This window comes from Grammomys surdaster, unplaced genomic scaffold, assembly GCF_004785775.1.
Source record: "Grammomys surdaster isolate TR1022 unplaced genomic scaffold, NIH_TR_1.0 125769, whole genome shotgun sequence".
Lineage (NCBI taxonomy): Eukaryota > Metazoa > Chordata > Mammalia > Rodentia > Muridae > Grammomys > Grammomys surdaster.
The window spans coordinates 1956018-1972594 of NW_021620600.1; the positions used below are offsets into that span (position 1 = coordinate 1956018).

The 16577-nt window shown below is 47.5% G+C and overlaps 1 protein-coding gene across 3 annotated transcripts in view; it reads right to left on the reverse strand.

Moving 5' to 3' along the window:
• The window catches only part of Sergef (secretion regulating guanine nucleotide exchange factor), a 198151-nt gene that overhangs the window by 3325 nt on the left and 178249 nt on the right, over positions 1-16577 (reverse strand). Inside the window, exon 11 of one of the 3 annotated variants that reach the window (XM_028788871.1) lies at positions 15126-15696. The exons of the other annotated variants lie outside the window; for them this stretch is intronic. Within the exon in view, the coding sequence (XP_028644704.1) occupies positions 15488-15696 (209 nt within the window). The 3' untranslated portion in view covers positions 15126-15487. Of the gene's footprint in view, positions 1-15125; positions 15697-16577 lie in introns of those variants that run through there. 3 annotated transcript variants of the gene reach the window in all.

Sequence of the window (16577 nt, forward strand, 5' to 3'; positions counted from 1 at the left end):
CCACCTTAGTCTTTGAGGCAGAGTCTCTTTCTGAACTTGGAGCTTATTGATTGGCTAGAGGGGTTGGACAGCAAGCCCAGGGAGGATCTTGTCATCTCCACTGTGGGGACACAGGTGGATGCTACCGTGCCTGTGGTTTTCCATGGGCACAAAGGTCTTCCTGCTTGTGCAGCAAGTGCTTTGTCCACAGAGCCGTCCTCCAATCCCACCGGTTCTCTTTTTAGTCATCCACTGAAGGTCATTTGAGAGTGGCTTGTGGACCTGGGTTTGGTTCCCAGCACTCACATGGAGGTTCACAATCATGTGTAACTCCAGTTCCAGGTATCTGATCTCATACTGTCTTCTGGTCTCTGTGGGCACCAGACATCCATATGGTACATACATGTATTCAAATACATACAAATAAAATAAATATATCTAAACTTTTATTTTCTCAAAAAATAAGAAAAGAAAAAGGAAGAAAAAGAATGGCATGCCATCATATAAAAGTAGGACACAGGTCAGAGCCAGTCCTAGTGTGCCAACTGCTGCCCACCTAATACACAGGATACTATTTACCATGGACTGTGTCAGGCTCCCCTGGGTCCCTAGCACAGCAGTGATGTTATGATGGCACCTGGATCCTCACATCAGAAGTCCTGAGCACGTCTATACAGTACATACCTTACTTAGTGCTCAGTGTGATCAAGTTCAAAACACAGATGCAGATACAATATAGGGTAACGCCTCAGTTGTGTCTGAGGACCAGCCCTGATACAACACTGCTGCCCAAAGTGTGGAGTCTTCCCCTAGGATTCATATCCTCCCTTAGGTAGCATTACCTGTGGAGCTGAGGGAGCCTGGGAAAAGAACAGTTTTGGGGAGAAGATGAGGAACTGTTTGGGGCAGTCTACATGGAGGTGCCAAATCTTGGTGACACATATCTTTAATCCCAGCACTTGGGAGGCACAAGCAGGTGGGTCTCTGTGAGTTTGAGGCCAGCCTGGTATAGCTGAGTTCCAATACAGCCAGGGATACTAGAGAGACCTGTCCTCAAAAACAAGCAAGCAAGCAAGCAAGCAAGCAAGCAAGCAAGTAAGCAAGCAAGCAAATGACAGAGGTTCTTGCCAGACACACATGAATGAACACATTCTGCAGAGAGAGCCCTGTGAGAGCCTGAGAGAGTATAAGCCTGAGAACCCTGTGAGAACAGTAGGAGGCATGACGTTGGGTAGTCGGGAGCCAGCCCTGTTCACACAGGTCCTGAACCATTCTAAGTCACAGTTTCTGGCTTTGCTTTTTTACGAACAAAGTGAATGTTTCAGATTTATAATACTGTATGGATTAATACATATTCATTTTCTTTGTGATTGTCTTTACTGTCATAAAAACTGTATGTTTGAAAGGACGTTTGTCATTGTGTGTAACTGCAAGCTATGGTCCAAGGAAGCAGTGTCCCTTCAGGTGAGTAGCCAGGCTGCTGACACAGGCTGCTGACACGGACGCAGCTCAGCAACCCTGTCCTGGAACGATGTCATGGGAGAAGTGTCGTACCCAGAAAGTGTGATATTTGAGAGGGAAATGCATGGATGCTGCTGCCAGGGTCTCTTGGGGGGATGTTGTCTAATTCTTGGGAGCTCTAGGCCTTCTTTGTACATGTGACAACCGCCAGAACCTTTTTATCTCTGCTAGAATGCAAAGCTCCAAGGGAACAAAAAACTGGATTTTATTCAACAGCTTTATCACAAAGCTAAGAAAACATACACAATCAAAAAAGATGCTCAGTAAATATTTCTTTCTGGCATGAACAGTTCCTAAATGTCAAAGGCCCCTAGAGTGGCTCAGTCTCCTGAGAGGAAGCCAGATTGAAGAGCTGTGCAGGCAGTGACAGCAATCCTCACTAAAGAAGTGTGTGTGTGTGTGTGTGTGTGTGTGTGTGTGTGTGTGCCTGTGCTTGCACGTGCATGCATGTCAGACTGCCATACCTACAGGAGAATGGAGGAATCAGAGTTCAGACTAGACCAGCTCCACGTCTAGCTTTAGATGCGCTGTTCCAACAGGCCTGTCCAGGGCTACTTCACTGCAGCTCTTAGACTGACTTGCCTGTAGTCCCTCTCCCTCCTCATCTGAGGAGGAGCCACTGGCCAGTACCTAGTCTGAATCCTTACTCAGGGGTGGGAGCAGATATTTGGGCATCAGTTGTTGCTGCTCCGTAGCTATGGGGCCTGGCCAGGCTTGGATTTGCTATTGCTGTCATCTGGCATGTACACCTAGGTCTTGGCTTCATCATCTGTACACAGGTCTGTCATTTCTCACTTGTCTTTGTTGTTTCTAAACAGATACATACAGTACCCAGCGGAGTCCATCACATGATACCTGTTCAGCTGGCACTCCTCACTGCTGCTGGGATGGCCCTGTTTCATGCCCAGGAGCCAGTTCCTAGCCTTCTTTGGTCTGGTCTATCTTACTCCCAGCTATTAGAGAACTCAGGGGAAAATCTCCCAAGTATACAGTCACAGGACAAAACCACCCTCCCCTTTTCCTTCCCCTGGATGGAGCAGGTAACATCTCACACTGCTCTAGCTAGGGTTCAGATTAGTGAGGAGGCCTGCTGACAGGCACAAGCTACTAAGCATCGCTATGGAAACCATTTTGTTATTCTCTGCTGTGTCATTTGTTTGCTGGCCCAGTTGCTGTTGTGGTGCAGAGGGGGAGGGATACAGATGAGGCATGCAGATTAGATTCTAAGAGAACCTGTCTCCTACAGGACTGCATGACCTGGGCTGACTCGGGTTTCTCCAGGAAACAAGCCACTATATCCCTGACCATGTCCTGACAAGCTTCTTGCTTGTTCACAGGAGGCTAGATGCCCCTCACCCCTGCCCAAACAGCAGGTCCCAAGAGGGAGGTTCTGGTGCATTCCAGAATTTGATAGGTATTGTGGTAGGAAAAACATTAGCTGAACTCTTTTCAGTATCTCAGGGCACAAAACCAGTACCATGGCGCTGCCCTACATAGAGTGCATAGGTAAGAAGCACTCAGTATTGACTGCCCCAGATCCATGGACTCTAACCAAAGGGTCAGATGCTTCCCAGAACCTTTTCTAGAAGGAGTCAGCATTCAGTCATTTGTTCACACACTGATGTTTATTGAACGCCCCTGCTTTCTGATAGTAACCCTCTGAGGTGAGGAACTCCATTGTTCCTAGGTATGTGAATGAGAATAAGTTTATTTCTTTGAAGACTCCCCTAAATGATGACCCAACTGTCAAACTGGAACACATGGAGCAGTGGTTACCTGGAGAGGGCTGCCAATGCAAGGGGGTGTCATCCTTACTAGGATTAGTCACAGTATCTATGGGACACTCATAGCATTGGGTACAGTCGCCATGTGCCTCTCTGGATGGCCTTACACTCAGAGTCAAACCTGGAGGGTCTGAGGATCCATAATCCCAATCCTTTGTTTGCCAGACTATTTCTGGGGACTGAGGGTACTGCCTAGCTTATTGACTTCTCAATAAAATTATTTTCTATTATCTGAATCTTCTACAATGTTCATATGTTGCTTTTATAATTTATCTTTTTAAAAGTCTGTTTACTGTCTGAGAAACACATCTCTGAAAAACTCTCTTTTCCCCAAAAATCAGTTAAGAGAGTATATATACACGAGTGTGAGTGTGTGTGTGTGTGTGTGTGTGTGTGTGCGCGCACACTTCCACAGTGTGCAAGGTCATAGAACAAAGTGTGGAGATCACCAAGTAACTTTAGGAGCTGATTCTTTCCTTCACTTCTCTGTGGGTTCTGGAATTGAACTCAGGTCCCCAGGCTTGAGGGCAAATGCCTTCCCCTCTGAACAACCATCTCCCCAGACCCTTCCTCTTTCTTTACCTAATGTTTTCAAATCATTTCCAATGAATGCAGACATCTCACACCATCACAGCAAGTGTAGTCCTGTGAACCCAAAGGCTGCTGTCAGGCCCAAGGCTTGCTTTACATTTCCTTGGTATACGGGCCTGGGTAAGTCAGTGCCTCTCAGGGTCTCTGTTCCAGCCCTTGAAGACAGAAAGAATCAGCTTCAGTGGCCCCAAGTGCCTCTCCTCCTCTGCTAGGCTCTGCCTCCTGAAAACGGTGTGCTACTGCCATACCCAGGCATGCATCTTCAGCCCAATGGCACATGCAGCCATGTTGATTTGGAGATGGCTCCTGGAGAAACGCCCCTCACTTATCTCTCAGACTGTCAGACCCTCCAGGCACCATCAGCCCCAGCCCAGACCTGAAGCTAGAGAATAGCATGTGAGCAGCTCCAGGAGAACACTTGCCAGCTTGTAAATGATGGCATCACGATCAAATGCAAATACAAATACAGACGCTCTGAGGCAAAGCTCCTGTTCTGTGTCTCACTGGGATCGTTTGCAAAGAGCTACATACGCCAAAGCCTTCCTTCCCGGGAAGGACCAACAGGGGTGTGATCAGAAGACAAGAACAGGGCCATCTCTAGGCTCCCTACTGCGTGGGTTCAGATGAGAAGTGCCCTGTGATAAAGATCCAGAGACTTTATCCACTGAATAGGCCATTCTTACCGCTGACAATTTCCGTGCCTATTCACTTCAAGAGAGAGAACGGAAAGCCTTTGCAGATCATAAAGTTAGGTTTTAGGGACTATGAATATCTATTGTTCCCGAAGGGAGGTAAAAAGTTATGTTCTTTCACAGAGCTCCATGGTTGATGTCCTAGGCCATGTAGCATTAGACAATGGGACTAGACCTTATTGGGCACACACTTTACTGTGCAGGCTGAGCTCCAGGACAGACTCAGCCTCACAGGGCTCCATCCCTGCAAAGACCATGCAGTGTCAATGCTGTGAACACCAGACAGGAGTGTGCAGCCAATGTAGATGGCTCCTTTCCATCACGAGGGCATCCAGCCAGACAAAGACATCCACCTGATAACAACTCCACATAAATGTTATTTCAGTGCCTCATATGAGCAAAGGAGGAGAAAGAAAGTGTAGAGATCAATGAGTCTCCATTTGTAGGAAATAACTAACATTTATTTAATGATTCTCCATACTAGGCTCCCGTTCCGACTCACTACTGTTCTGCCATTTCACTACCCTAAGAACCCTAAAGATGTCCAGGGTCCTCATTTCACTCCTGAAGAAGAAAGTGGGGTTTAGTTGAGGCTTAGGCTCACCTCCAAACCCTTGGTAAAGCCTGCCTGGATCCTGAGTTCTTAACCTGTGTTTCATGGCTTCTGGATCCCTGCCTGACCTTGAATGAACATCTTTCCCTCTGTATCCCCACAGAGGAAGAGTAAAGGTTCAAGGAATCTAGCCAGCACAGGAGTGATGACACACAACAGTGAGCAGAGACAGAGGGGGAGGAATGCCCACTCAAAGGAAGGCATGATGTGTGTCCTGAAGTTCAGGAGGGGAAGGCATCAGAATATAACCTGGATGCAATTGAAGGTAAGGTCAGGGTTTGCCCGGCAGAACTAACGTGGCAGGTTTCAGTGAGGCAAAACTTGCCATGCCTTCTCCACCAGTGTTTATCCTGCCACTTAGCCAAACTGTCAGTGTCATGTACACACTCCACAACCTCCCTAGTCACCAGTCTTTGTTCTGTGTCCTCTAGTTTATCTCCCTTGGCCAGGTTTCTTCTGACCTGGCAGCTTTTCCTCCTGTCCCCAGACTGGAGTAGACAGACTGACTTGAAGAGCAACTTCTTTTGAGACCCTGGCCCCCAGTAAATGGTGCTCTATCTTCATAGCTTGCTCTCTCTGGAGTGGAGAAGGAGCATCGCTTAAAGCAGCAGATGCCGTAAGGTTGCCTGGAGAGTCTGGAAATGCCACATTGCCATGGTAACAAAAGACCAAGGTTGAGGATGCTTTATCCCGGATGGGCTGCCCTGGCAGCACCATGCCATGCTGCTGGTGAAATCTTCCACCATGAATAAGAACAGAACAAGTCTACTCATGGACAAGGAAATGTCGGACATCTGCAAGGAGGCTGAACTCCAGTACACACTCTGGGGGCTACTCACCCAACTCTCTGGCTGATCAAGAGGGCCAGGTTCTGGCTGGCTCTGCTTGGGCTCATGTGGCCTAATATAGCTTTTAACTGGCTCAGCCAACAAAGCAGGCCTTCCCCCACTCCAGCCCCCAAATTACCACTTCTCTTATTTGATGCCGCCAACTGGGGATCTGCTGGTGTGGACCCTGGCAATTAGCACAGCACCCGCATTTGTTGGGAAATTAAGAGCCACTGATTAGCCTAATTCTATGCCCTTTACAGGCAGTGAGTGTCAGGCTGAGATCGGCTTTTCCAAATGGTGGCCCGGAGGGTGGCATGTTCATCGCATGAGTTTAAAATGGAAGCAAGGGCCTGGGGAACCAGACTGCAAAGTAGAAGAGGCAGACCCTTCACCTCCTGTCACCACTGTCTTGTGGCTGGACTTTGCTACTTTGTGGGTTCTTCTTTTTCCTACCCTTTATCCCTCCCAGATTTACCTTTATCACTAGTTAGGAGAGAAAGAAGGATGAGGGAGAGAGACAGAAAACTCCGAGTCTAACTTCTTTCTTCTTGTCCTTCCTTTACTTGTAGCTGGTCTTCGCTAATTCACGTGTTCTTTTTCCATCCTTTATTCCTCCCTGAGGAGGGGGAGATAGACAGAGGTAGAGAGATCTGAATCTAATTTATTCCCCCCCCTTTGAGCATGGCTACTAATAAACCACAATTAATACCCCCACCAAATGACCAACAACCACTGACCCCGCCTCTCAGGGCCCTAGCATTTATATACTCTCTGAAAAATTCCTGAATCCCAAATGCCTCACAGTGGCAGGAACTCTGCAGCTGGCAAAAATCACACCTCTGATAGAGCTTGAGGCATATCATAGTCATCTGCTGCAGTCAGTCCAAAGCAGCCCCATAACCACATACCTGCGATTAAAGCAAAAACACACTCTTGTGTTTTAAAGGAAACCAAAGTTTCAGAATTCTCCCTACATGCTCTCCTCCAGCCCTGCTCACCGAAGAATGGAAGATCAGAAGAAGGTGTTTCTAGATTGAGGTTACATTCTCAAATCATCCTGACCCAGAAAAGGGGCCTATTTCCCTATGAGACCTTCCAGGCTGACTTCTGCTCTGGAGGAGCAATAGGACCAGTGTGCTCTGAACTAGAGGAGTCTGAGTCTAGAGGCCAAAGGGAAGCTCAAAGCAAGTGATCGGGACCTGGCTCTGTTTATACTCCTTTGGCCTCCTACCACCCAGGGCCAAGTTGTTGCTATATGGCTGGAGTCTCTAGAAAACAGAACCCTCAGTGACATTTACCTTAAAGACCCCTAGCCCTACCTAGGCTAGACTTGGCTCACACCTGAGTTATCTCCCTGACCTATATCTAGTAACAGGCCCCCTGCCTTCTCTGGCCAGTCCATGAGAGGAGAAGCCCATCTGTTTGTACACAATATGCTGGGGTCATATCCATGTGAAGCTGGCTGGGTGCTTTCCCACAGACATTGGGGAAACTTTCAAATGCCTTCAAGGTCTAGACTCTGAGGTGTGAACAAACAGTTCTTTATAACTTCCCTGATTCAAACTCTAGCTTCAGAGACAAACTAGGGCTTTCAAGTAACAAACAAAACATCAATTGCACCTTGTCTGAGCCATCCATGATATCTGCCCTTAAGGAGTAAGCAGTCTAGATGACCATCAGATATCTCCTAATAGATGAAGAAAAACTGGTGTGGTGGAAAAACAGACATTCCTGCCGCCATGACTCTGCTCTGCCATCATGGGCTCTAACCCTCTGAAACTGCAAGCCACAAAATTAAATGCTTTCTTTTACAAGTCACCTTGATCATGGTGTTTTCTCACAACAGTAGAAAAGCAACTAAGACAGCAGCCTTAGACCGAAGACTGCAAAGATGGAGGCCACAGCTAGGTGTAGGGCATCTGTTTGCTGGACTCTTAGCTCTGGCTGATAGACCTAGACTATGACTCCCAACAAAGTCAAAACATTCCTCTGGTTATTCCAAGTTCAGGGAAACATCTGCTGAGTAAGAGCCCACAAGACAAGGCAACCCTAACCCTAACCATAACCCCAACTCCAACCCCAACTCCAACCCCAACCCCAACCCCAACCCAGACATCTCAGGAAAATGTATTCCCCTGTAGGCTGCCAGGGTCCTAACAACTTAAAATGTACTGCTTGGAAGAGAGGAGAGGTTCCAAGAAAGGACCTCATGCTTTGATAGTGAAAGTGTCATGAGATAGACTGGAATATGGCTCCCAGGGAAGAAGCCCCACTTCTCTGCCCTTCTCACCCCCCTATCCTGCTTGGTATCTCTTCCGTGGGATCTTAGCCCACAGGGACCCAGGCCCTTTATGGAATATGGGGGCTGCCTCTTCTGAGAGCACATTACTCCTGTGCCTCCCCCATCTCTCTGTTCTTGTGTAAGGACTTCTCATCTTACTCTTCCCTTAGCCTTTGTAGCCTCATGTTCTGTCCTAAAGTTTAAGATGCTCATCCATTTCTCCTACTCCATCCTAAATCCTCAGGAGGCCAGCGAGCCTCAGCTCAAGCCCCACATCCTGTAGAAAGTCTACAACAGTTGTTATGGATAAGCCTCAGGGCAGTAAAGGGACTCAAGCTCACCCTCTGGCCCAACCCTTTAAGCTCTACGGAAGAGGTAACAGCTGGAACAATAGAGAGGCGGAGCAATAGAGAGGCGGAGCAATAGAGAGGCGGAGCAATGGAGAGGCGGAGCAATGGAGAGGCGGGGCAATGGAGAGGCGGAGCAATAGAGAGGCGGAGCAATAGAGAGGCGGAGCAATAGAGAGGCGGTCCACTCTCAGGTCAGCTTCACAGCTTTTCCCTGACAAGCCTCCCAGAAACTCTACGACTCTGCTTTATTTCACCTGTCCATGCCACAGACTGAGTCACCACGCGAGGACAATGGCTATTGTCTCTCTGTACTCTGTACAGTGACTTGCACAGAGCTGTAGACTGCAGGTGGCTGAGAAAATAGAATCCTCAGCAGTCAAAGGCTCAGGAAGACAACAGGTCCTAGGAAAATGCAGGACACAGGTGAAGTGGGAAAAAAAAAAACAAAACCAAAACAAACAAAGCCCTCCTTCCAACAATTCTTCACTGTTCTGGGATGCAAGCCAAGCCTAGCCACTGCACTGGGACAGGGCAGAGAAGGCACATCTGAAGGATGCGCCTTCTACATCTGAAAGACATTTCTGCATCCAGGAGCAGTATTCTGGTCCACAGCCTCCTGGGAGAGTAGTTTCCAGAGCTGGCAGCAGGAGTCAAGCTGAGGTCAGCCTCCAGCCTAGGAGTGTATTGGTGATGGGGGTGGCATGCTAAGAGATTTTTTTTCCCTTAATGGAATTCTCAGGCTTTAGTTGCTGAAAGAACCATTCAGTAAACTCCAACCCTTGAATGGTTCCGATGTGAAAACTGAATTGAGTTCTTGGTAGAAAGAGACACTAACTTGACCAAGGTCACGGCCATGGCCAAGCTTTGGGTTTCTTGATCACAACATGGGAGGTCTTTGCAGGGCTGCTTTTCTCAATAGGGATTTACTAGGGAAGCACATGGTAAGGTTAAATGGCCAAAAATATTTTAATTTTTTAAAATCAAAATTCATTAATTTTTTTATTACTTCAAAATTCAATTATTGATCTCCTGGGTGGGGATACAGGTTTAGAGGCAACTATTGGGTTAAACCACCTGCTTGAAATGATACAGCCTAGAAAAAGTAGATGCCAGGTGGGGCTGGAGTAGAGGTCAGTGAGTGAAGGCTTGCCTAACATGCATGAGGCCTGGGTTTGATCTCCAGCATTGCATGAACAAGTTGTGGTGGCTCACACCTGTAGTCCTGGTAATTTAGGAGGTAGAGACATGGAGATCAGAAGTTCAAAGTCACCTTTGACTATATAGTGAGTTCAAGGCCAGCCTGGGCTACATGAGACCCTGTCCAAGATAAAGAAATGAATGAGAATGAATGAGTGAGTGAGTGACAGAATAAATAAATAAATAAATAAATAGAGTCTGTCATTGCTTTGCTGTGTCTTATTTTGTTTCACACATCAGAGGGAGAAAGACAAACAGATGTTCTAAGAGGTTTCTTGAACATACTTCCTGGCTGAGCACCTCCTATGCCTTGGCCTTCCAAGAAGATTCTAAACAATTACTAAGGGTGGAAGAGAAACAAAACATCCCTCTAACTCTGAGGGCGGAGAAGGTAAGGAGAGCAGGTAAGGGGATGCCGTAGCAGGCCAGGCCGGCTGGTCCCACCAGTCAGTGTCCACTCTCCGTTTGCAGGGTGCAGCACAATGCCTGGCAAACAGAGAGCACTTGGTGTAGTAAGCTGTGTCAGTGCACAAGTGAATGCAGTGATAGCCCATGGGGACAGGAGCCATAGCACCAGTACCTGCAGAGCCACAGCCTATGCAGAAATGCCATCTTGGCCCCACTACATCTGCACAGGGGCAGAAGGCAGCTGGTGGGTCCAGAAATGCTGACAGAGAAGGACAGAGCTTCTAGCCCCAACCTACTTCTCCATGGCAACAAGCTGACAGGATACTGCACAGGAGACTTCGAAACGGGTTTTGAAATAATGATGCGAATCAAGACAACAGCCTTCCACTTCCCAGTCCCTAGCAGGGCAGGCACAGTCCTGAAGCCTGTATGTCCCGAAGGCCTGTTCATCCCCTGTGCAACCCGGGTGCCCAGTCCCTGCTCACTGTGAACTCTTCTCAGGCTGCAGGGCACATTCCCTTTATTTGTAGTTGATGTTTCGGGTACTATGTCAAACCAACAGGCAATGCTAGGGACTGTAGCAGAACTGTATGTAGCTGAGTCCTACAGCATCCAGGCTGTCCCTAGCTGTCTGCACACAGCACAGTAAGTAGCCTGTAGTACTGGTGTCTGTGGCACAGGGATCAAGGGACAAGAGCAGACACCACATATCTCCTGTCTCCTAGTGTCTAGGTCCTGCCTCAGGCACTGGGGCTCAGCTGTATTTGTCTTTGTCTATCAGGAATGACTTAATTGCACCTTCTCCTATAAATGCAAAGCCTTCTGTTGACATTTCAAATACAAAACTTACCAGTCTAGTTTTTATTATTCTTCTGCTTGCTTACTCTGCCCCCCAGTAGAGAACCTGAGGTAGGGTAATGCCTCAATAAACGCCTTCTGAATTAGGTCAACAGTACGGGAAAGCATTTAGATTTGGTGGCTAGAAACCAGCATCCTCCAATGCAAACAAGTTCACTCAGCCCACCCTGCCTACCAGAGCTGGGATCTGAGGTGGTACTTCTTCTGCTGGATGCTTTCATGGCCTTCCCAGTGCCAGTATGACTTCTCTGCGGCAGCTCGATAGATGGTATCAATCACAAGGGTGCACCGAGCAGGTTAGACGAGGGACTCTAAGCTGAAGCCCAGGCTTTCCATTACCATCTGTGAGTTTAGACAAATTGTTTCATTTCTTTGAATCTTAATGCCCTTTTCTGGAAAATGGGAAAAGGCCATTCCCACATCTCTATTCTACCTACCCAGGAAGTTGATACAAGGGGCCGAAATGGTAAGGGACAGCTCTCTTGTTTCAAGATTCTATAAGTCATGAGGCTCACAAAGTGACACTGTCCCAGGAACACGAAGAGGTGGGGACAGAGGGGTCACAATTACAGGCTGCCTTAACAGATTCCCGCAAGGTGTTCTTTAATTTCAACAAGAGCAATCTCACATCCCGTTAAAGTGAGAAGCCTTTGGGGGCTGCCGGGATGGCTGAGCAGCTAAGAGCATTCACTGGCTGCTTGCAGAGGACCTGGGTTTGGTTCTTGTCACCTACAAGGCAGCTTACACATGCCTGTAAACTCTAGTTCCAGGGAAAACCAATGCCCCCTTCTGGTCTCTGTGGTCACTGCAGGTACATGGTGCACTTGCAGCCATGCAAAACACCTCCCTTACCCCCCACCCACACCCCCGAAAAAGAGAAGAAAATGGAGAAAGTTTTGGGGTAGCTTGTGGCATGTAAATCTCTGAGGTGGAATGGGGTCCACCTTTGCTTATGGTCATGTACCACCCAGAACGTCTGAGGCAGGAAGGTAATCCCTACTCACCCAAAGGACTCTTTCAGTTCCCCAGTCACTGCTAACTGACACATCCCAGGAAGGCCACCCTGGCAGCTGGCATAAGCTCACTATGGCACTCAGGGCTCATGCCATCTAGCCTAATGGAACTATGGCAAAGCTGAAGTTTGAGAAGAAGCAACAACTTGGATGGGGCTTGGGGAAAGTAGGCTAGCACAGGTGGCAGCAAAGAAGCACAGCAGTTAGCCAGGGCTGGCTGTGGAGTGGAAAGCCAGCAGAGACAGTCCTAAGAAAGTCAGGAGGGACTCAGGTCCCACGCTCAGGTGTTTACAGCCTCTGAGTTCAACGCCTGAGTTGGCAGTAAGTGCTGTTTCTCAATGGAGGGGGTGGTGGGGAGATGAGGGGAAATGTCCCCATCAAGAGCCCTCACCCTCACATGATGAGATGCTTACTTCTATGTCAGCATGGCTGGCTAGTATAGGACATTGTTTGGACAGATACTATGGTGGATGTTTAATAAGGCCATCTTTTAGATGTAGTTAATTAACATTTAAGACGCTTGACTTTAAGTAAAGTGGATTGCCCTTCCTCATGTGGTGGGCCGCAGTCAGTTGGCTGTAGATCAAAGACAAGCTTCTACAGAAGAGGGAAGTCTTTCTCTGGACTACTGCACTGAAACACTGCCAAGTCTGCAGCCTTCCCACTCCTGACTGGGAGGCATTGTGGCTTGCTTGCTCTGCAGCTTCTGGATTTGCTATCCTCTCCTGAATTCCTCTGGGATTATCTGTGTCTCTCTCCAGTCACCTGTGCTCCCCGACAGATAGAGACAGAGACAGATATACAGCCAGAAGTTCTGATGGGCCATTGATAAATACATACGTGCAGTTGGATGGCTTCCCCTAAGCTTTCCTCATTTGATGGTCTAAGTGACCAGAGGAGAAGGTGGGGGCATGGAGCTTGGTGAGTTTGACTCCAAAGCCACATGTCTGTCAGTCTCACCACTGGGCCATGACAAAGCAAACATTCTCTCAGGAATCTGGGACAGGATTCCTGCTCAAAGTAGTTCTTCTACAGATCCTTTAGAGTTTCCCCCTTTCAGGATGTAGAAAACAACAAGGGGCCTGGAGAGTTTTTTTACTCAGGCAGGAGAAAACTCATGCTCACAAACTCATGGGACCCCCATTCCTTCCTGGGATCTGTCTCAGACACAGGGTCCTGGTCTTCCTAAGTTCTTCAAGGGTTTTCATGTTTAAACCAGGCCATTTAGTATCCAAGGATGTTGGTTCTTGAGGAAACCAATGCTTGGGCAGAAAATGAGCATCCTTCCTCTTGAAAGCAAGCCTGGCTGCAGGATGCAGAAATCCGTTTGACAGCTGCTGAGAGGCGGGGAGAGTGTGCAGGCTGCTGAAATGATGAGCCAGTAGGGCAGCACTGGTGATGACTGAGCAAGAGGCTGCAGCTCTGCTTCCTTCCGATCCAGTTCCCTCTGTAGAGGTATCTGTGTCTTGGTTCCTGGAGACCAGGCAGCAGCACTGTCCTCTTGGGAAGGGTCCTTATAGCCCCCATTTCTTTATCCTGCCCACCACCACATAACCCAACCTGATGAGTGGAGCTGACACTGGAGACATTGACAGGAAGTTTACTAAATGCTGGGGGCAGTGGAAAGGAATACCACAGCAATACAAATGTCCTCCAGCAAATGGCTACCAAGAGAAGTTTCAACTCCTAAGGCAGGACTCCTTCCTAAGGCCAGAAACAGAGATGACAGCCTGTCTTCCATCATGAAAGGCAACGGCTTCAAAAAACTCTGAGCTGTTATCTATGACATGTGGAGGGTTAGATAATTTTTTTAATTTCTAAGAGTTTCAAATTGCATATCTATTAAGCAAGAAATCAAGCAAAGAGATCATTCCTCTTGAGGGGGTTAACAACACCTGAAGAACATCAGAGAAAGAAAACATTTACTCAGCCCTGTGGTGTGCCAGGTGCTGTGTATACTCATCTGTTATATTTCATAACTTTCTAAGATAGACAAATACATTCTATCCATTTTAGAGCCAAAGAAACCAAGAAACTAAGAAACTAAGGGATGAAAGTAGAGTTTGGATAAGCCCAAACTGGGTAGACTTGGGGTTAGCCCAAGCTGAGCAGCTCACAGCTCTGGCTCTGCAGTGAATGCTGTGCCTCCTCTCACACCTATAGCCTCTTCCAAGTCCTCAGTTCTCAACCTCCAATCTCCAGGCACTAAGGCTGTAATCCTTCTGAAAGGCTGATCTAATCACATGACTCCTCTATTCAAAAATCCTCCTAAGGTCAGGAGTAGGTTAGTGCTTTGCATGTGTGAGCAAGAGGCCTAACTCTATGCACAGGTGTATGTGCACATGTGCATGTGTATGTGCACATGTGTGTGTGCACATAGGTATGTGTGCATATGTGTGCACACAGGTGTGTGTGTGGAAGTCAGAGGACAATGTATTGGAGTTGGTTCTTTCTTTCTACCCTGAAGATCTCAGGGATGAATCTCAGGGATGGAGATGCCTTTATCTGCTGAGCCATCTAATTGTCTCTTGCAAATTGAACTTTTCAAATGAAGTCAATGACTGTCTCTGAGACTAGAGCCCAGATATCTCCACCTCTCCCTAGCTTTCTCCAAGTGGAACATCTAGTCTTGCACAGAACCCCAGCAGCTCCTGGGATCTCTGATTTGTTTGGTTATACCCGGATCCCACACTACACTGTCAACACATCTGGGTGTGAAAACTCCTTTCTCATGTCCTCCACACCAAGACCTTTCCTTTCCAAACATACTAAACCAACACCCCCACTCAATGACAGAAAATCACCATGAGTTGAGCAAAACTACCATATGGGTGTCCTAATCCACCCAGTAAGATCAGTCTGTACTGGAAAGCCATGCTGTAGAGATGCGTACAGGAGCCTGAGAGTCTTGGTACACTCAGTTTGGAAAATACTTCTTTAGCCTAGCATCAAAGTCTCTCGATGAAAGGGAAGTTACATTTACTGATGTATTTTGGAACTGTGCCAACCACTTTTTTTTTTTAATCCCTGTGGAATCTCAAGAATATTGGCATTTTCCAAACAAGGGAACAGGAGCTTGGGACATTTAAGGATACACAGACAGCAAGAGGTAAAGCAAGGATTTGTCTCTTGGGATGCTCCACTCTGTCTCAAGGGCAAGGACCGCAGCAGACTCATATCTAAGGTATAGGACCTCACTTGGGGCAATGCTCAGGGAACATGAAGACCTTTGATTCATACATTCAGGCCCTCAAACTTGTCCCTATTTGGCCACTGACAGCCCCTTGCTTCCACCACAAACACAGAGCCTTCACACACTGAAAGACTTTGAGTAAAAACCCAAGGCTGTCAACCATGGTCCATTTTTTCTTCAAGTGCTGTGTCCCCACAGGAAGCTACTTCTGCCTAGGTCCGAGTGCTGGCCCTTCCAAGCCCCTGAGATTCCATAAGAATTCTGCTCAGTGTGCTGCAGGGAGGTGCCAATGAGTTTCCTCTTGAGTTGTGACTCAATCACTGGTCCCACTGCTTGATCTTTTAATGCCCTTGAATCATTTAATTGTTCAGTCCTGGTGACTTCCTCTGAAAAAGAAAGTTAGTAAATTTTTAGAGCCACATATAGTACACACAAAGGCCTCTGTGTGCTCTGTAGGCTTGGATGGGCCTCCAGATAACATGTTAATGTCTTCACACCCAAAGCCTCTGAGATGAAACTGTCTTTAAAAGAGTCTTTACAGATATGATTACAATAAGGGTTAGGGGTGGGTAAGAAGGTTGTTCTAGCTTATCTTGGTTGGCTCTAAATGGTACGACTGGTGTCCCTTACTTTTGGTGCTAGAGTTGAACATGGGCCTCTTAACACATTGAGCACTGAGCTGAAGCCTATGCCGTAAGTATACTTTTGAGGGGAAGGCAAAGGGGGATTTGATAGAGAGAAGATGAGGTAATGTGACAGTTGGGACAGACATTAGAGTGATGTGGCACAGATGCATAATACTGATAGTCACTATAAGTTGGAAAAGGCAAAGACTTGATTTTCCCCAAAAAGCCTCTGAGGAGGGTTTGCAGATGTAGTAAAGTTAAGGGTTTGGTGATGAACCCCAGATGGACTATTAAACAGTCCAGTGACGACGAATGCCTGTAAGAGATAGATGGTGACAAGGAGAGAAAGCCATGGGAAAACAGAGGCAGGGACTTGACTGTTGCAGCCACAAGCTTCAGAAACCTAAAGCCACTGGGAAAGGGACAAAGCAAAGGAGTGGTCTAAGCCTTGAGCGTGCAGACGGCGCATGGCACAGCTATCTATCCCTTGGATTTGGGGTGCTGGGCCCCCAGAAGTGAGTACCTCAGTATGTGAGTGCAGGACTTCATGGAAGAGTGCTGCACACTCCAGACTCCAGGGTTGATCGATAGAAAAAGGAAAGAAAAGGAAGGGAGGGAGGAAGGGGAAGGGGGAGGGAAGG